At 45.3% G+C, this 19,779-nt stretch overlaps 2 protein-coding genes across 3 annotated transcripts; one reads left to right on the plus strand and one right to left on the minus strand.

The window, feature by feature from the left end:
• Nucleotides 1-1,073: 1,073 nt before the first annotated feature.
• Nucleotides 1,074-3,709, plus strand: LOC103628959 (MADS-box transcription factor 26). Its single transcript, XM_008650153.3, has 7 exons — nucleotides 1,074-1,570; nucleotides 1,694-1,775; nucleotides 2,016-2,077; nucleotides 2,607-2,709; nucleotides 2,798-2,839; nucleotides 3,246-3,287; nucleotides 3,384-3,709. The coding sequence occupies exons 1-7, from the start codon at nucleotides 1,389-1,391 to the stop codon at nucleotides 3,534-3,536; spliced, it is 666 nt and encodes a 221-aa protein (XP_008648375.1). The 5' UTR covers nucleotides 1,074-1,388; the 3' UTR covers nucleotides 3,537-3,709.
• Nucleotides 3,710-3,795: 86 nt separating this feature from the next.
• LOC100280345 (uncharacterized) lies at nucleotides 3,796-16,372 on the minus strand. 2 transcript variants are annotated; one of them, XR_004849949.1, is made up of 5 exons: nucleotides 15,848-16,372; nucleotides 15,673-15,775; nucleotides 15,396-15,539; nucleotides 4,156-4,245; nucleotides 3,796-4,054 (listed from the first exon to the last, which is right to left on the minus strand). XR_004849949.1 is itself a non-coding variant. In NM_001366128.1 (4 exons), exons 1-4 carry the CDS (start codon nucleotides 16,010-16,012, stop codon nucleotides 4,041-4,043), a joined length of 426 nt encoding a protein of 141 aa, NP_001353057.1. In that variant the 5' UTR covers nucleotides 16,013-16,174; the 3' UTR covers nucleotides 3,805-4,040. The 2 variants fall into 2 exon arrangements, 1 of the variants encoding a protein (NP_001353057.1); NM_001366128.1 differs by lacking the exon at nucleotides 4,156-4,245 and having other exon boundaries at nucleotides 3,805-4,054; nucleotides 15,848-16,174.
• Nucleotides 16,373-19,779: the final 3,407 nt, after the last annotated feature.

The raw sequence follows: 19,779 nt of genomic DNA on the forward strand, positions 1-19,779 counted from the left end.
CAGTGTAGACGATCGAGCTAGAGGAAAATAAAATGCAGAAGTGGTTGGGCATATATGTTCGGCCACTCTGCAGCCGTAGCTGATGTAGCTGTTTAGACTAATATAGTTGTAACCTATAGAGACAAAATATTATAGAAGTCGTAGCTGGATTAAAGTCGCAGTTTACCACAATGAACAAGTTGTATTCATCTTGCTTGTAATCAAGAACCCTAGTAGTAGCATCAAACAACATTTAATTCAACATAATGTTTTACACAACCATATACGCACTGATGAGCATGGTCTTAGAGCTAGAACTAGAGATGTATAGAAAGCTTGTGGCCCAAATGCTAGCCCGAAAGCCTGTTTGTGGTCCGTTACGAGCCCGACCTGATCTGCTTTATATGGGATTGGACCAACCCGTCACGAATAGGCGGTCACGGTATGGACAGAGAAGTGAGCCCATTAGGCTACCCAGCCCGCTAGACCTGTTTTTTGTGCTTATTCGTGCTTATCAACCTGGTAAACCCGTTAATCAGCTCGTATTTTCTGTGTTGATTGGGTTGGCCCAGCCCATTTAAACCCGTAGTGAGTTGAATCCAGAGAAATGAGCCCGTAGTCCTAGAAGGCTCGGCCCGGTTTCCTAACCGCATGCGCGGCCTGGGCTTCACCAGCCCGTGTTTGAACTCAGGCCAACCGGGCATAACGACTTTGTTTCTAACAAGAATATAATTCTAGGTAGAATCAGATTTCAGGCCTTGATATGATATCAATTGGCTTGGTTATCATCATCGTCACAAACCAGAAACCTCAGAGCAAATCGACGAGAAAAATTGTTTCGGCAGCTAGGGCAGGGGACCAGTTTGGTAGCTACTGCCAATCATCATGAGTTGACTCCAACGAATTCCGGCATGCATGCATGCATCCACGCCACGCGTACGAGTACAGCAGCAGCATGCATGGCTTGCTGTGAAACACAAACACACAGCGCAAAGACAAGAGAGAGGTAGCAAGTGGCAACGACGTGTGTAAAGCAAGAGATTCCATGGGACTACTAGACTAGAATATAGGCCCGTTTGCATTCGGTGGCCTCTATGCTGCAGCAGAGCTGCTGGTTGGCCAGGCCGCCAGTATATATGCACCGGCAGGCGGCAGGGCTGAAGAGAGAGAGATCGAGGAGCGTAAGGTAGAGGAGATATATAGCGCAAGGAGGAGCCTCGCCAACCTCGAAGCTAGTCCAAACTAGTGGGAGGTTGTGTGCAGTGATCGATCGAGGAAGACGAGAAGCTTTTCGCTGCTAGCTACCGCCCGCCCGGTGTCTGTCGATCTGTGACGACCGCCAAGCCGAAGCCAAAAAGGCAGCAGTAGTCGTCAAGTTCATCGATCTCGGCATCGACGACCGCCCGTCCATGGCGCGGGGCAAGGTGCAGCTGCGGCGCATCGAGAACCCGGTGCACCGGCAGGTGACCTTCTGCAAGCGCCGCGCCGGGCTGCTCAAAAAGGCCCGGGAGCTCTCCGTCCTCTGCGACGCCCACGTCGGCATCATCGTCTTCTCCGCGCACGGCAAGCTCTACGACCTCGCCACCTCCGGGTACGTACGTACAACGTCGCCCCACGCACGCATCTATCCAACTATCCAAGCAGCGCAGAGCTCTGCTAGCTGTGCTGGACTGCTGGTCGATGACGAGAGGTGATTATCCGACGACTGCTGCAGGACCATGGAAGAGCTGATCGAGAGGTACAGGACTGCCAGCAGCAGAGAAGCAGCCGACGGCTGCGGCGACAATAACAGAATGGTCAGAAAGCTCCCCGACATGCCGGCCGGCCGGCATCATGTGCTGTGCTGGTTCTTGTGTCCTACAGTACCCATCTTTTTTGCTTGCCATCACAACAACACTGAACACTCGAACATTCATGCCATGCCACCACCAGAATATATGCTCCTACTGTTCTACATGTGCTCTTCATGCATTATTGGATTGGAATACATTTACACATGTATTTATCTAAAAGCTCTGACCATGCCTGCCTGCCAGGACGCAAAGCAAGAAACCATGGTGCTGCAACAGGAAATCAACCTGCTTCAGAAAGGCCTGAGGTAAATGGTTCTCACAGCTCTGACTTACACAGGCCTTGTTTATTTCAGTTTTTTTAGCTTCTGGCAAGCTGATGCGCCCAACTTTTTAGTTCGCTTTTGTGAAAATCGTTTAGGTGAAAACCAATCAAAATTTTTGTAAACATAGAATCGGTTGAGTCGTCGTGATAGTAGAAATCCGTCGCCTTCTAGATTCTAAACCCCATGGACTTCTTCATCTTACTCCCCACGTAGATCCCCACAATAATCAGATTTTTCTCATAACTAGATTCTTAAAAAGATCGTCAGAAAAAGTCGAAACAAACAGGCCCATAGCCTGTCAAAATTGCCCACGAGTCCATATGTACCGGCAAATGCGAAACAAACTCCAAGAAATATTTACCTTTGCTTACAAATCAGAGCTATGTTAACATAGGCTCAGCAGGGTCCTCCATGCCCAAGTCAGAGATAAGAATTATTTCATTATGATAAAAAAAAGGCAAGTGTTTGAAGTCTGCCATTAGTTTCTGACAAAAAGGAAGCATTTTGGTAGGTACATCTATGGGAACAGAACAAATGAACACATGAATGTTGAAGAACTGAATGCTCTAGAGAGGTACTTGGAGATATGGATGTACAACATCCGCTCTGCAAAGGTAATTCAGTTTCAATATATTTATTTATTTTTAAAAACATGTTTTTTTTTCCAGACAATGCTAAAATTGTATCCTGACTGACTAACAGATGCAGATAATGATTCAAGAGATACAAGCACTGAAAAGCAAGGTATGTCAAAAAAAAAACTTTTGCTTTACCCTCGACCCGCAAGCTGGTGGTGAATCAGTGGGACAGCTCTCGCTGCTGCATCAGATCTTTCCTTCAACTTTTAAGGTTCATAACTTAGTAGTGTTTGTTTGGGATTATATAATCAAACAAATTTTGAACTAATTAGATTATAATCACAAACAAACACCCCCTTAGGCTTTATTTGTTTATCCTATAGATTATATAATACAACTTAAATAAGCTAAGAGACAAACAAACAACACAAATTATTAGATAGATTATGTAATATAGATGTCTAGATAATCCATAAGCCACCAATATGTGCTTATATAATCTATAAACTGAATTATATAATCTTCGAAGAAAACAAACAAAATCTTACTAAAAACTATCTCCGTATATGCAGGAAGGCATGCTGCAAGCTGCTAACGAAGTTCTTCAGGAGAAGGTACCGCCCTGAGCTATATATATAAAAACTTTTGAGGTTTTGTTCCATGCATGCCATGGTAAGCAACTGACGGTGTGAATCTGATGTTGTGTGCAGATAGTAGAACAGAGTAGTTTGCTTGACGTAGGCATGGTTGTAGCGGATCAACAGAACGGGCATTTTAGTACAGTCCCACTGGTAGAAGAGATGATCAGTAACCCGCTGACTATACTGAGTGGCTATTCTAACTGTAGGGGCTATTCCTTCTGACACTGTCATGACACCCTGGGGGGCTAACTCTCTGTTGATTACTACTACTAGTGTGTAATACTACCAGTTAATAAAGCTTGTGTAACTTGCCATATAGCCAGCCCTCCAGGAGTGCCCTGGTATTGTATCTGTGTGCTTTTTTTTTACTTCCCATAATAAAGAACTGTTGAGAAGCTCTAATGTTGTGCTACTTCTTCCTCGTCAATTGATACAGCAATAGCTACAGTTTTGTAGCAGAGGTGGAATGAACACTCTAAACTCCATCAGTAGTTTGAGAAAACATATCTCGAAAACGGATAGGATTTGCTGTTTACACCAGATTGACCATGGATGAACATAACCCATGACGGAGATGAAAAATGCATTGTCCAGTTGGCTTCCTCAACCAATTCCACACTTATTAGAGAAAACTAGGAAAGAAAAACTAAGAACTCGGCATGAGAGACGTCAATGTTTTGTTGTCACGCTGGTGTGCTCAGTAGAATAGGCATCACTCGATGTGGTTCAGCTCTTCTGGCCTGTTTTTACAGAAGGGAAACAAAGATGGAATTAGAACAAAGAAGGAACCTCCAACATTGTAAAAACTAAAAGAAAAAAAAACTGCTATGGGGAGACATACTGAAGCTATCACAGCTCCATCCTGTACTTTGAAGAGAATACACTATCGTGCCATTACATGGGTAACACCAGGATCACTATGTACGGTGGCCTAAAGAAGGCAATACAAAACATGCAGTTTCTTGATTTCAATCATTTGCATACTGGCAAGTAATCTCATGCTGAAACTGACACGGCTGCATCCTATACTTTAATGCTTCTAAATGCACTAGAAAGAGAATCATAAGCATAATCAGTCACAACTCACAAGTCAAATTTCAGTACTGAGACAATTATGTATGTACTGAAACTGAACACAAACTTGTTAGTACTATATATACATATATATATCCAGCGATTTGCGCTGCAAGAAGCATTCTTTAGCATTTGATGGTCCTGCTTAGTGTCTGGAAGATTTTGTGTATCCATTCCCCTACACAGATGTTTCTCTCCGCTAGAAAACTGACTCAGGTACCAAAGAAAACTAGAGGGTGAACCCAAGAAAACGTACTAAGACTGGAAGTCTGGAAGCCAGTGCCTTGCTAAAAAAAAAAGTGCTTAGTCTGAAGATACATCCTGACATAAACATAAAGTGATAGACTCAACATAAAATAGCACTACATTTGTGGTACTAATCTACAGTTTGCACACAAGTTTAAATAGCTAGTGTTTCTAGAAGGCTAGTGTTTAGCTAGCTTAACAAGAGGTAGATGGATCTTCAGTCTCAGATATACACAGAAAATGGGTTCTCTTTAACCATTCACAACGGTGGTTGTGAATATGAGGTTTGAAGACTAAAAGAGTACTTGAAAGGGAATTAGGCTTACACCTAGTTCCTAAATAATTTTGGTGGTTGAATTGCCCAACACAAATATTGGACTGACTAGTTTGCTCTAGTGCATAAGTTATACAGGTGCAAAAGGTTCACATCTAGCCAATAAAAAGACCAAGTGTTGGATTCAACAAAGTAGCAATAAGGCAACCGAGGGCACCTCTGGCTGGAGGCACCGGACTGTCCGGTGTGCACCGGACTGTCCGGTGCGCCCGTAGACTTCGTTTTCCACCCTTCGCCAGAGGACTTCGACTTCAACCCTTCGCCCTCGGGAATTCGCGGAGGCCGGCGCGCTATAATTCACCGGACTGTCCGGTGTGCACCGGACATGTCCGGTGCGCCAACGAACCGCGGCCTCCGGAACTCGTCATCCTCGGGTTTTCACGACAGCCGCTCCGCTATAATTCACCGGACTGTCCGGTGTGCACCGGACTGTCCGGTGTGCCAGCGGAGCAACGGCTCTCTGCGGCGCCAACGGCTCCCTGCGCAGCATTAAATGCGCGCGCAGCGCGCGCAGACGTCAGGGCTGCCCATACCGGTGCACCGGACATCAAACAGTGCATGTCCGGTGTGCACCGGACACCCAGGCGGGCCCACAAGTCAGAAGCTCCGACGGCTAGAATCCAACGGCAGTGATGACGTGGCAGGGGCACCGGACTGTCCGGTGTGCACCGGACTGTCCGGTGCGCCATCGAACAGAAGCCTCCAGCCAACGGTCAAGTTTGGTGGTTGGGGCTATAAATACCCCAACCACCCCACCATTCATTGCATCCAAGTTTTCCACTTCTCAACTACTACAAGAGCTCTAGGCATTCAATTCTAGACACATTCAAAGAGATCAAATCCTCTCCAATTCCACACAAAACCCTAGTGACTAGAGAGAGTGATTTGCCGTGTTCATTTGAGCTCTTGCGCTTGGATTGCTTCTTTTCTTTCTCACTTGTTCTTGTGATCAAAACTCCATTGTAATCAAGGCAAGAGGCACCAATTGTGTGGTGGCCCTTGCGGGGAAGTTTTGTTCCCGGCTTTGATTTGAGAAGAGAAGCTCACTCGGTCCGAGGGACCGTTTGAGAGAGGGAAGGGTTGAAAGAGACCCGGCCTTTGTGGCCTCCTCAACGGGGAGTAGGTTTGAGAGAACCGAACCTCGGTAAAACAAATCCGTGTGTCACACTTCATTATTTGCTTGCGATTTGTTTTGCGCCCTCTCTCGCGGACTCGTTTATATTTCTAACGCTAACCCGGCTTGTAGTTGTGTTTATATTTGTAAATTTCAGTTTCGCCCTATTCACCCCCCCTCTAGGCGACTATCAATTGGTATCAAAGCCCGGTGCTTCATTAGAGCCTAACCGCTCGAAGTGATGTCGGGAGATCACGCCAAGAAGGAGATGGAGACCGGCGAAAAGCCCACTACAAGCTACGGGAGCACTTCATCGGAAGAGTCCCGCACCAAAAGGAGGGAGAAGAAGAAGAGCTCCTCCAACAAAGGGAAGGAGAAGAAATCTTCTTCTCACCACAAAGAGAAGAAGGAAAAATCTTCTTCCCACAAGCCGCATCGGAAAGGCGACAAGCACAAGAGGATGAGGAAGGTGGTCTACTACGAGACCGACACTTCATCAACATCGACCTCCGACTCCGATGCGCCCTCCGTCACTTCTAAGCGCCAAGAGCGCAAGAAGTATAGTAAGATCCCTCTACGCTACCCTCGCATTTCCAAACATACACCTTTACTTTCCGTCCCACTAGGCAAACCACCAACTTTTGATGGTGAAGATTACGCTAGGTGGAGCGATTTAATGCGATTTCATCTAATCTCGCTCCACAAAAGCATATGGGATGTTGTTGAGTTTGGTGCGCAGGTACCATCCGTAGGGGATGAAAACTATGATGAGGATGAGGTGGCCCAAATCGAGCACTTCAACTCTCAAGCCACAACCATACTCCTTGCCTCTCTAAGCAAGGAAGAATACAACAAAGTGCAAGGGTTGAAAAATGCAAAGGAGATTTGGGATGTGCTCAAAACTGCGCACGAGGGAGATGAGCTCACCAAGATCACCAAGCGGGAAACGATCGAGGGGGAGCTCGGTCGGTTCCGGCTTCAAAAAGGGGAGGAGCCACAACACATGTACAACCGGCTCAAGACTTTGGTGAACCAAGTGCGCAACCTCGGGAGCAAGAAGTGGGACGACCACGAAGTGGTAAATGTTATTTTAAGATCTCTCATTTTTCTAAATCCCACTCAAGTTCAATTGATTCGTGGTAATCCTAGATATACTAAAATGACCCCCGAGGAAGTTATCGGACATTTTGTAAGTTTTGAGTGCATGATAGAAGGCTCGAGGAAAATCAACGAGCTTGGCGACCCATCCGAAGCCCAACCCGTTGCATTCAAGGCAGCGGAGGAGAAGAAGGAGGAGTCTACACCAAGTAGACAGCCAATAGACGCCTCCAAGCTCGACAATGAGGAAATGGCGCTCGTCATCAAGAGCTTCCGCCAAATCCTCAAGCAAAGGAGGGGGAAGGACTACAAGTCCCGCTCCAAGAAGGTTTGCTACAAGTGTGGTAAGCCCGGTCATTTTATTGCTAAATGTCCTATATCCAGTGACAGTGACCGAGGCGACGACAAGAAGGGGAGAAGAAAGGAGAAGAAAAGGTACTACAAGAAGAAGGGCGGCGATGCCCATGTTTGTCGGGAATGGGATTCCGACGAAAGCTCAAGCGACTCCTCCGACGACGAGGACGCCGCCAACATCGCTGTCACCAAGGGACTCCTCTTCCCCAACGTCGGCCACAAGTGCCTCATGGCAAAGGACGGCAAAAAGAAGAAGGTTAAATCCAACTCCTCCACTAAATATGAATCTTCTAGTGATGATAATGCTAGTGATGAGGAGGATAATTTGCGTTCCCTTTTTGCCAACCTTAACATAGCTCAAAAAGAAAAGTTAAATGAATTAGTTAGTGCTATTCATGAAAAGGATGACCTTTTGGACTCCCAAGAGGATTGTCTAATTAAAGAAAACAAGAAACATGTTAAGGTTAAAAAGGCTTATGCTCTGGAAGTAGAAAAATGTGAAAAATTATCTAGTGAGCTAAGCACTTGCCGTGAAATAATTGACAACCTTAGGAATGAAAATGCTATTTTAAATGCTAAGGTTGATTCTCATGTTTGTGATGTTTCAATTTCCACTCCTAGAGATAATAATGATGATTTGCTTGCTAGGGTTGAAGAATTGAACATTTCTCTTGCTAGCCTTAGAATAGAAAATGAAAAGTTGATTACTAAGGCTAAAGAACTAGATGTTTGCAATGTTACAATTTCTGACCTTAGAACTAAAAATGATATGCTGCATGCTAAGGTTGTAGAATTAAAATCTTGCAAACCCTCTACATCTATTGTTGAGCATGTATCTATTTGTACTAGATGTAGAAATGTTGATATTGATGCTATTCATGATCACATGATTTTAATTAAGCAACAAAATGATCATATAGCTAAACTAGATGCTAAAATTGCCGAGCACAACTTAGAAAATGAGAAATTTAAATTTGCTCGTAGCATGCTTTATAATAGGAGACGCCCTGGCATCAAGGATGGCATTGGCTTCCAAAGGGGAGACAATGTCAAACTTAATGCCCCTCCTAAGAACTTGTCTAACTTTGTTAAGGGCAAAGCTCCCATGCCTCAGGATAACGAGGGTTACATTTTATACCCTGCCGGCTATCCTGAGAGCAAAATTAGGAAGATTCATTCTAAGAAGTCTCACTCTGGCCCTAATCATGCTTTTATGTATAAGGGTGAGACATCTAGTTCTAGGCAACCAACCCATGCTAAGTTGCCTAAGAAGAAAATTCCTAATGCATCAAACGATCATGCCATTTCATTTAAAACTTTTGATGCATCTTATGTGCTTACTAGCAAATCCGGCAAGGTAGTTGCCAAATTTGTTGGGGGCAAACACAAGGGCTCCAAGACTTGTGTTTGGGTACCCAAAGTTCTTGTTTCTAATGCCAAAGGACCCAAAACCGTTTGGGTACCTAAAGTCAAGAACTAAAATTGTTTTGTAGGTTTATGCATCCGGGGGCTCAAGTTGGATACTCGATAGCGGGTGCACAAACCACATGACAGGGGAGAAAAGGATGTTCTCCTCATATGAGAAAAACCAAGATCCCCAACGAGCTATCACATTCGGGGATGGAAATCAAGGTTTGGTCAAAGGTCTTGGTAAAATTGCTATATCTCCTGACCATTCCATTTCCAATGTTTTTCTTGTAGATTCCTTAGATTACAACTTGCTTTCCGTTTCTCAATTATGTCAAATGGGCTACAACTGTCTATTCACTGATGTTGGTGTCACTGTCTTTAGAAGAAGTGATGATTCAATAGCATTTAAGGGAGTGTTAGAGGGTCAGCTATACTTGGTAGATTTTGATAGAGCTGAACTCGACACTTGCTTAATTGCTAAGACTAACATGGGTTGGCTCTGGCATCGTCGACTAGCCCATGTTGGGATGAAGAATCTTCATAAGCTTCTAAAGGGAGAGCACATTTTAGGATTAACAAATGTTCATTTTGAGAAAGACAGGATTTGTAGCGCATGCCAGGCAGGGAAGCAAGTTGGAGTCCATCATCCACACAAGAACATCATGACGACCGACAGGCCGCTTGAGCTACTCCACATGGATCTATTCGGCCCGATTGCTTACATAAGCATCGGCGGGAGTAAGTATTGTCTTGTTATTGTGGATGATTATTCTCGCTTCACTTGGGTATTCTTTTTACAGGAAAAATCTCAAACCCAAGAGACCTTAAAGGGATTCTTGAGACGAGCTCAAAATGAGTTCGGCTTAAGGATCAAGAAAATAAGAAGCGACAACGGGACGGAGTTCAAGAACTCTCAAATTGAAGGCTTCCTTGAGGAGGAGGGCATCAAGCATGAGTTCTCCTCTCCCTACACGCCACAACAAAATGGTGTAGTGGAGAGGAAGAATCGAACTCTATTGGACATGGCAAGAACCATGCTTGATGAGTACAAGACACCGGACCGGTTTTGGGCCGAAGCGGTCAACACCGCCTGCTACGCCATCAACCGGTTATATCTTCACCGAATCCTCAAGAAGACATCATATGAACTCCTAACCGGTAAAAAGCCCAACATTTCATATTTTAGAGTTTTTGGTAGCAAATGCTTCATTCTTATTAAAAGAGGTAGAAAATCTAAATTTGCTCCTAAAACTGTAGAAGGTTTTTTACTTGGTTATGACTCAAACACAAGGGCATATAGGGTCTTTAACAAGTCCACTGGACTAGTTGAAGTCTCTTGTGACGTTGTGTTTGATGAAACTAACGGCTCTCAAATAGAGCAAGTTGATCTTGATGAGATAGGTGAAGAACAGGCTCCATGCATCGCGCTAAGGAACATGTCCATCGGGGATGTATGTCCTAAGGAATCCGAAGAGCCTCCAAGTACACAAGATCAACCATCCTCCTCCATGCAAGCATCTCCACCAACTCAAAATGAGGATGAGGCTCAAAATGATGAAGAGCAAAATCAAGAAGACGAGCCACCTCAAGATGATAGCAATGATCAAGGGGGAGATACAAATAATCAAGAAAAGGAGGATGAGGAAGAACCAAGACCGCCACACCCAAGAGTCCACCAAGCAATCCAACGAGATCACCCCGTCGACACCATCCTCGGCGACATTCATAAGGGGGTAACTACTCGATCTCGGGTTGCTCATTTTTGTGAACATTACTCTTTTGTTTCCTCTATTGAGCCACACAGGGTAGAGGAAGCTCTCCAAGATTCGGATTGGGTGGTGGCGATGCAAGAGGAGCTCAACAATTTCACAAGGAATGAGGTCTGGCATTTAGTTCCACGTCCTAACCAAAATGTTGTAGGAACCAAATGGGTCTTCCGCAACAAGCAAGATGAGCATGGTGTGGTGACAAGGAACAAAGCTCGACTCGTAGCCAAAGGGTATTCACAAGTCGAAGGTTTGGATTTCGGTGAAACCTATGCACCCGTAGCTAGGCTTGAGTCAATTCGCATATTATTGGCCTATGCTACTTACCATGGCTTTAAGCTCTATCAAATAGACGTGAAAAGTGCCTTCCTCAATGGACCGATCAAGGAAGAGGTCTATGTTGAGCAACCTCCCGGCTTTGAAGACAGTGAGTATCCTAATCATGTCTATAGGCTCTCTAAGGCGCTTTATGGGCTCAAGCAAGCCCCAAGAGCATGGTATGAATGCCTTAGAGATTTCCTTATTGCTAATGGCTTCAAAGTCGGCAAGGCCGATCCTACACTCTTTACTAAAACTCTTGAAAATGACTTGTTTGTATGCCAAATTTATGTTGATGATATTATATTTGGGTCTACTAACGAGTCTACATGTGAAGAGTTTAGTAGGATCATGACACAGAAATTCGAGATGTCGATGATGGGGGAGTTGAAATATTTTCTAGGATTCCAAGTCAAGCAACTCCAAGAGGGCACCTTCATTAGCCAAACGAAGTACACTCAAGACATTCTTGCTAAGTTTGGGATGAAGGATGCCAAACCCATCACGACACCCATGGGAACTAATGGGCATCTCGACCTCGACACGGGAGGTAAGTCCGTGGATCAAAAGGTATACCGGTCGATGATTGGTTCATTGCTTTATTTATGTGCATCTCGACCGGACATTATCCTTTCCGTTTGCATGTGTGCAAGATTTCAAGCCGACCCTAAGGAATCACACCTTACGGCCGTAAAACGAATCTTGAGATATTTGGCTTATACTCCTAAGTTTGGGCTTTGGTACCCTCGGGGATCCACGTTTGATTTGCTTGGTTATTCGGATGCCGATTGGGCGGGGTGCAAAATTAATAGGAAGAGCACATCAGGGACTTGCCAGTTCTTGGGAAGATCCTTGGTGTCTTGGGCTTCAAAGAAGCAAAATTCGGTCGCTCTTTCCACCGCCGAAGCCGAGTACATTGCCGCAGGACATTGTTGCGCGCAATTGCTTTGGATGAGGCAAACCCTGCAGGACTACGGTTACAAATTAACCAAAGTCCCTTTGCTATGTGATAATGAGAGTGCAATCAAAATGGCCGACAATCCCGTCGAGCATAGCCGCACTAAGCACATAGCCATTCGGTATCATTTTCTTAGGGATCACCAACAAAAGGGGGATATCGAGATTTCTTACATTAATACTAAAGATCAATTAGCCGATATCTTTACCAAGCCACTTGATGAACAATCTTTTACCAGACTTAGGCATGAGCTCAATATTCTTGATTCTAGAAATTTCTTTTGCTAGCTTGCACACATAGCTCATTTAAATACCTTTGATCATATCTCTTTTATATGCTATGACTAATGTGTTTTCAAGTCTATTTCAAACCAAGTCATAGGTATATTGAAAGGGAATTGGAGTCTTCGGCGAAGACAAAGGCTTCCACTCCGTAACTCATGCTTCGCCATCACTCCGAGCAACTCTCTATTCCTTGGGAGAAATGAGCATCAAAAAAAAGGACTCTATCCTTGGGGGAGAGAGTAAAAGCTCAAAAGCAAAAGGACCGGACCTCGTCTTTGGTATAATCTTAACTCATTTACTTATGACCAAAGGGGAGGAACTTACTTCAAGGGCTCTAATGATTCCGTTTTTGGCGATTCATGCCAAAAAGGGGGAGAAATGAGCCCAAAGCAAAAAGGACCGCACCACCACCACCAAATTCAAAAACTTAGTGCTTTCCAAAAGTCTTTATCATTTGGTATCCTATTGTGTTCAAAAGGGGGAGAAAGTAGTATTTCAAAACTGGTATATCAAAACCCTCTTGAACACTAAGAGGTGGATCTCTTTTAGGGGGAGTTTTGTTTAGTCAAAGGAAAAGCATTTGAAATAGGGGGAGACAATTTCAAATCTTGAAAATGCTTTGCAAACTCTTATTCATGTACCTTTGACTATTTGCAAAAGATCTTTGAAATGGATTTACAAAAAGAATTTGCAAAAACAAAACATGTGGTGCAAACGTGGTCCAAAATGTTATATAAGAAAGAAACATTCCTTGCATATCTTGTAAGTAGTTATATTGGCTCAATTCCAAGTAACCTTTGCACTTACATTATGTAAACTAGTTCAATTATGCACTTCTATATTTGCTTTGGTTTGTGTTGGCATCAATCACCAAAAAGGGGGAGATTGAAAGGGAATTAGGCTTACACCTAGTTCCTAAATAATTTTGGTGGTTGAATTGCCCAACACAAATATTGGACTGACTAGTTTGCTCTAGTGCATAAGTTATACAGGTGCAAAAGGTTCACATCTAGCCAATAAAAAGACCAAGTGTTGGATTCAACAAAGGAGCAATAAGGCAACCGAGGGCACCTCTGGCTGGAGGCACCGGACTGTCCGGTGTGCACCGGACTGTCCGGTGCGCCCGTAGACTTCGTTTTCCACCCTTCGCCAGAGGACTTCGACTTCAACCCTTCGCCCTCGGGAATTCGCGGAGGCCGGCGCGCTATAATTCACCGGACTGTCCGGTGTGCACCGGACATGTCCGGTGCGCCAACGAACCGCGGCCTCCGGAACTCGTCATCCTCGGGTTTTCACGACAGCCGCTCCGCTATAATTCACCGGACTGTCCGATGTGCACCGGACTGTCCGGTGTGCCAGCGGAGCAACGGCTCTCTGCGGCGCCAACGGCTCCCTGCGCAGCATTAAATGCGCGCGCAGCGCGCGCAGACGTCAGGGCTGCCCATACCGGTGCACCGGACATCAAACAGTGCATGTCCGGTGTGCACCGGACACCCAGGCGGGCCCACAAGTCAGAAGCTCCAACGGCTAGAATCCAACGGCAGTGATGACGTGGCAGGGGCACCGGACTGTCCGGTGTGCACCGGACTGTCCGGTGCGCCATCGAACAGAAGCCTCCAGCCAACGGTCAAGTTTGGTGGTTGGGGCTATAAATACCCCAACCACCCCACCATTCATTGCATCCAAGTTTTCCACTTCTCAACTACTACAAGAGCTCTAGGCATTCAATTCTAGACACATTCAAAGAGATCAAATCCTCTCCAATTCCACACAAAACCCTAGTGACTAGAGAGAGTGATTTGCCGTGTTCATTTGAGCTCTTGCGCTTGGATTGCTTCTTTTCTTTCTCACTTGTTCTTGTGATCAAAACTCCATTGTAATCAAGGCAAGAGGCACCAATTGTGTGGTGGCCCTTGCGGGGAAGTTTTGTTCCCGGCTTTGATTTGAGAAGAGAAGCTCACTCGGTCCGAGGGACCGTTTGAGAGAGGGAAGGGTTGAAAGAGACCCGGCCTTTGTGGCCTCCTCAACGGGGAGTAGGTTTGAGAGAACCGAACCTCGGTAAAACAAATCCGTGTGTCACACTTCATTATTTGCTTGCGATTTGTTTTGCGCCCTCTCTCGCGGACTCGTTTATATTTCTAACGCTAACCCGGCTTGTAGTTGTGTTTATATTTGTAAATTTCAGTTTCGCCCTATTCACCCCCCCTCTAGGCGACTATCAGTACTTTCAGAGGAGGATACATTCTGAAATGAACATGATGCAATTCTAAATACCATACTAACCTACCGTTTGTAGGTTTCAGGAAAAAAGAATGAAAAAATTTATCTAAAATTCATGGTAGGTATTTCAAAGAAGTAATAATTACATTTAGCTGGGTTAAAGAGGTGTTTCTAGAAAGTAAGTTCCAAGAAATTAATCTAAAACTGTTTCCTCCTAGTCCAAAATACAACCTGACATATACACTAAGCCAACAAAAAGTAGCACTGTATGTTATATCAATCTATAGTTTGCACAAAAGGTTAAATAGCAGGCGTTTCTAGAAAGGCATCTTTGTTAGTATAGTAGCTGGGTTAACGAGATGATGGATCTGTGGTATAGTTTAATAAGCTAGCTCAAGGATCCCTCTAAAAGATTGAGCAGTAATCACCAGGGATACTTGTGAATCAGGTGCAGATTTTGGTCTGACACCGGTTCTGTTCCAACCACTAATAACAGTGGTAGTAGATGTGAGGAGCAAAGACCACTAATAACAGTGGTAGTAGATATGAGGAGCAAAGACTAAAGAGTGTTTTCAGACTTGCATAAATTCTGACATGAACATAAAGCAGTTGTCAATATCGTACTAACCTAAACATTCTGTAAAATGAGTGGCAAGTGTTTCCAGAAAGTAATCATTGAATTGGCCGGGCAAAGGAGATATGGATGAAACTGGGGATTAACACAAAGTTTATTCTAAATATTTAGCAGACTTGTTAATTAATTTAAATAGACTTGTAACTTGCACAAAAAAGCTTACGGAAGATTGCAAAGTAGCTTTATCACATAGTTGCTCAGGTAAAATTAGCTTTCAACATTGTAATCCACAATTTCAAGAGGAGAAGATGGCACAGGGAACGGAACAAACCTGAGACCTTGTCCTCCCACCAGTAGATGAACCTGAGGTTGGCCCCCTGCTTGTCCATCTCGTAGAGCTGGTACCAGTGGTCCGCCACCTCAGATCCCAGCACGGCGCCGGTGATCGCGCCGAAGCCCGTCGCCAGCAGGACGCCTGCAGCCAATCATAGCCACCCACCCACCCACAGATGCCGCCGATCAGCAACAGCAACAATTTACCGATGTCACGGCCGATCTGGAAAAACCTGGCAGCCAGACATGGCCGCAAAGGCACCCCATCGTCGTACCGTGCGGCGCCTTGGAGTACTTGAGCGCGACGCCGCCGAGGTGGGCGGCGCCGACGAGGGCCCCGGCGAGCGCGAACTTCCTCGACTCCCGCAGGGCCTTGAGCTGCGGGAACCGCATCTGTGGTCAGAGGATAGGCGAGGCGAGGAGGAAGGGGGATAGGAGGGGAGCGCCGACCTGGGGCCCGTAGACCGGGTCGGAGGCGATGAACTCGTCGACGTCGGCGTCGGACCACTTGGGGAGGGGCTCGGCGCGGCCGTAGACCTTCTTGAAGTAGTCGAGGAAGGCGAAGTTGCTCGCCCAGTGCTGCTTGACGCCCTCGAAGTGCTCACCGATCCCCATCGCTGCCGCCGGTTCGCTTGTTGCCCCGGGCTGCTGCGGTCGGGTCTGGAAGGTTACGAAGGGAGGAGGAAGACGCCACTCGGTCCGATGACGCCGCCGGTTCGCTTGTTGCCCCGGGCTGCTGCGGTCGGGTCTGGAAGGTTACGAAGGGAAGAGGAAGACGCCACTCGGTCCGATGACAAGTGGGCCCGGATGGAATGCTCCTCCTACATGGGCTGAGCCCAACTTGAGAATAATGCACGGACCTTGATGTACTGGCGCACTAAGAGCATCTTCAATTGGAGCCCTAAACGAGGTTCTATTTTGAAATATAGGACTCTACTATAAAAAACATGCTCCAACATGGGCTTCATTTTACAAAAAAATCATCAAACCATTATAGGGCTCGATCTCTCGGGTCCTAAATATAGTACCCCATATACTGGAGCCCTATCCTCATTTGTACATTATTCCTAATTTTTTATTTCCTAAATAATATGATTTATTTTCTAATAATATGATATATGGCTCAATTGTTGGAGCTGCAAATGATTTTGTTGTCCTAAACGCTTTAAATCAGGTCTTATTTTAATTTTGAGGACTCAAATATAGGACTTCTTGTTGGAGATGCTCTAAGGGAGTGTTTGGTACTTTGGTTAGAGGGACTAAAGATTAGTCTCTAGTTTTTAGTCCATTTTTTGCCAACACTAGGACTAAAATATGGACTAAAATGATTTAGTCTTTAGTCCTTCACATATGTGCTAAAAAGGACTAAACCATATTAAATCCACATTTACCCCTTATTTAGTTCAATTGTACTAATAGCAGGAGAATGTTAAATGTTGTCGGTACCCTGAATCAGGGGTACCCTCTACTACAGTATAAAGACGTTGTACATGTACGACGTCTCCTGGCAACACGGAAAACGGCACCCGACCCCACCACATGGGCAGGTCTAGGGACACCACGTGGCAAGGAAAGGTAATACACCCCAGGATGCATCATTGGGTCCGGGCCTCCATAGAGGAACACCGGACCCCTGTACGCATAGCCCGGACCATCGAATATAGTCCGGAACTCCCAAGAAGGCATGCCGGGTCCCTCGGATGGGCCCTAGGTCCCTCCGAGTAAGGTTCGAACCACAGCAAGGCATGGGACGGAAGGAACCCCGACATGAGTGATAGTCGCCTAGAGGGGGGGTGAATAGGGCGAAACTGAAATTTACAAATATAAACACAACTACAAGCCGGGTTAGCGTTAGAAGTATAAACGAGTCCGCGAGAGAGGGCGCAAAACAAATTTCAAGCAAATGAAGAGTGAGACACGCGGATTTGTTTTACCGAGGTTCGGTTCTCGCAAACCTACTCCCCGTTGAGGAGGCCACAAAGGTCGGGTCTCTTTCAACCCTTCCCTCTCTCAAACGGTCCCTCGGACCGAGTGAGCTTTCTCTTCTTAATCAAACGGGAACAAACTTCCCCGCAAGGACCACCACACAATTGGTGTCTCTTGCCTTGGTTACAATTGAGTTGAACGTAAGAAAGATTGAAAGAAAGCACGATTGTAAAAGCCAAGCGACAAGAGCGACAAATAACACACGGATCACTTTCTCTCTCAAGTCACTAATCACTAATGATCTCTTTTCTCAATTGTGAAACTTGGAGAGATGGAGGCTTTGAATGTGTCTTGGAATGGATTGCTAGCTCTTGTATTGAATGTTGAAGGTTGGAATGCTTGGGTTAAATGAATGGAGGTGGTTGGGGTTGTATTTATAGCCACCAACCACTTCCTAGCCGTTGCTCCATTCTGCCGAGCGCGGACGGTCCGCCCGCCTGGTCCGGACGGTCCGCCCCTATAGATCAACGGCTGAAAACGCAACGGTCAGCAGTAACGGCTATATCAACGGCTATATCGCATTTAATGCGTCGTCAGATGTCAGATAAAGCCAGTCGCGGACGGTCCGCCCGCCTGGCCCGGACGGTCCGCGAGGCCGCTATAATTCATTTCTCCGAACCCGTCACCTTCGGGTTTTTCGGTTTCTCACCTACCGGACGGTCCGCGCCTGAGGCCGGACGGTCCGCGCGAGGGCTCGGACGGTCCTTGCTTTTCCTCCGGACGGTCCGTAGTGGACACTTGTATTTTTGCATTGGTTCTGTCCGAAGGGTATCCTGGTGTCGCGGACGGTCCGCCGTAGGGATCTGGACGGTCCGCGCTTGACTTGTTTTTCCAAAAAGCTTCTCCTGTCCGGAATAATCTACGGTATTCCAGACAGTCGATTTAGTATAGTTATAGATGAACCTTTGGCACCTGTAGAACATATAATCTAGAGCAAACTAGTTAGTCCAATTGTTTGTGTTGGGCGATTCAACCACCAAAATTAATTAGGGACTATGTGTAAGCCTAATTCCCTTTCAATCTCCCCCTTTTTGGTGATTGATGCCAACACAAACCAAAGCAAATATAGAAGTGCATAATTGAACTAGTTTGCATAATGTAAGTGCAAAGGTTGCTTGGAATTGAGCCAATGTAAATACTTACAAGATATTCATGGATTGTTTCTTCTCTTGTCAACATTTTGGACCTCGCTTACACCACATGTTTTGTTTTTGCAAACTGTTTTGTGAATCCTTTTCAAAGTTCTTTTGCAAATAGTCAAAGGTAATTGAATAAGATTTTGCAAAGCATTTTCAAGATTTGAAATTTTCTCCCCCTGTTTCAAATGCTTTTCCTATGACTAAACAAAGCTCCCCCTAAATGAGATCCTCCTCTTAGTGTTCAAGAGGGTTTTGATATATCATTTTTGAAATACTACTTTCTTCCCCTTTTGAACACAATAGGATACCAATTGATAATATTCTTGGAAACACGAAGTTTTTGAAATTGGTGGTGGTGCGGTCCTTTTGCTTTGGGCTCTTACTTTCTCCCCCTTTGGCATGAATCGCCAAAAACAGAATCATTAGAGCCCTCGAAGTGCTTTCTTCCCCTTTGGTCATAAATAAATGAGTTAAGATTATACCAAAGATGGAGTCCTTTTGCTTGGAGTGACGGCGAAGGATGAGTTACGTAGTGGAAGCCTTTGTCTTCGCCGAAGACTCCAAATTCCCTTTCAATACACCTATGACTTGGTTTGAAATAGTCTTGAAAGCACATTAGTCATAGCATATGAAAGAGACATGATCAAAGGTATATAAATGAGCTATATGTGCAAGTCAACAAAAGAAATTCCTAGAATCAAGAATGTTTAGCTCATGCCTAAGTTTATTAAAAGTTTGTTCATCAAGAGGCTTGGTAAAGATATCGGCTAATTGATCTTTAGTATTAATGTAAGAAATCTCGATATCTCCCTTTTGTTGGTGATCCCTAAGAAAATGATACCGAATGGCTATGTGTTTAGTGCGGCTATGCTCGACGGGATTATCCGCCATCTTGATTGCACTCTCATTATCAAAGGGACTTTGGTTAATTTGTAACCGTAGTCCCGCAGGGTTTGCCTCATCCAAAGCAATTGCGCGCAACAATGTCCTGCGGCAATGTACTCGGCTTCGGCGGTGGAAAGAGCGACCGAATTTTGCTTCTTTGAAGCCCAAGACACCAAGGATCTTCCCAAGAACTGGCAAGTCCCCGATGTGCTCTTCCTATTGATTTTGCACCCCGCCCAATCGGCATCCGAATAACCAATCAAATCAAAAGTGGATCCCCTAGGATACCAAAGCCCAAACTTAGGAGTATAAGCCAAATATCTCAAGATTCGTTTTACGGCCGTAAGGTGAGCTTCCTTAGGGTCGGCTTGG

This window comes from Zea mays, chromosome 6, assembly GCF_902167145.1.
Source record: "Zea mays cultivar B73 chromosome 6, Zm-B73-REFERENCE-NAM-5.0, whole genome shotgun sequence".
NCBI classification, from domain to species: Eukaryota; Viridiplantae; Streptophyta; class Magnoliopsida; order Poales; family Poaceae; genus Zea; species Zea mays.

What these genes read in the sequence shown, in the direction of transcription:
- LOC100280345 (NM_001366128.1), bottom strand. Translation starts at nt 16,012, where the DNA reads ATGGGGATCGGTGAGCACTTCGAGGGCGTCAAGCAGCACTGGGCGAGC. An exon ending in ACCCGGTCTACGGGCCCCAG is followed by an intron (nt 15,776 to 15,847) that starts GTCGGCGCTCCC and finishes CGGTTCCCGCAG; the next exon opens with CTCAAGGCCCTGCGGGAGTC. An exon ending in GTACTCCAAGGCGCCGCACG is followed by an intron (nt 15,540 to 15,672) that starts GTACGACGATGG and finishes GATTGGCTGCAG; the next exon opens with GCGTCCTGCTGGCGACGGGC.
- LOC103628959 (XM_008650153.3), top strand. Translation starts at nt 1,389, where the DNA reads ATGGCGCGGGGCAAGGTGCAGCTGCGGCGCATCGAGAACCCGGTGCAC. An exon ending in TACGACCTCGCCACCTCCGG is followed by an intron (nt 1,571 to 1,693) that starts GTACGTACGTAC and finishes CGACTGCTGCAG; the next exon opens with GACCATGGAAGAGCTGATCG. An exon ending in CTGCTTCAGAAAGGCCTGAG is followed by an intron (nt 2,078 to 2,606) that starts GTAAATGGTTCT and finishes GCATTTTGGTAG; the next exon opens with GTACATCTATGGGAACAGAA.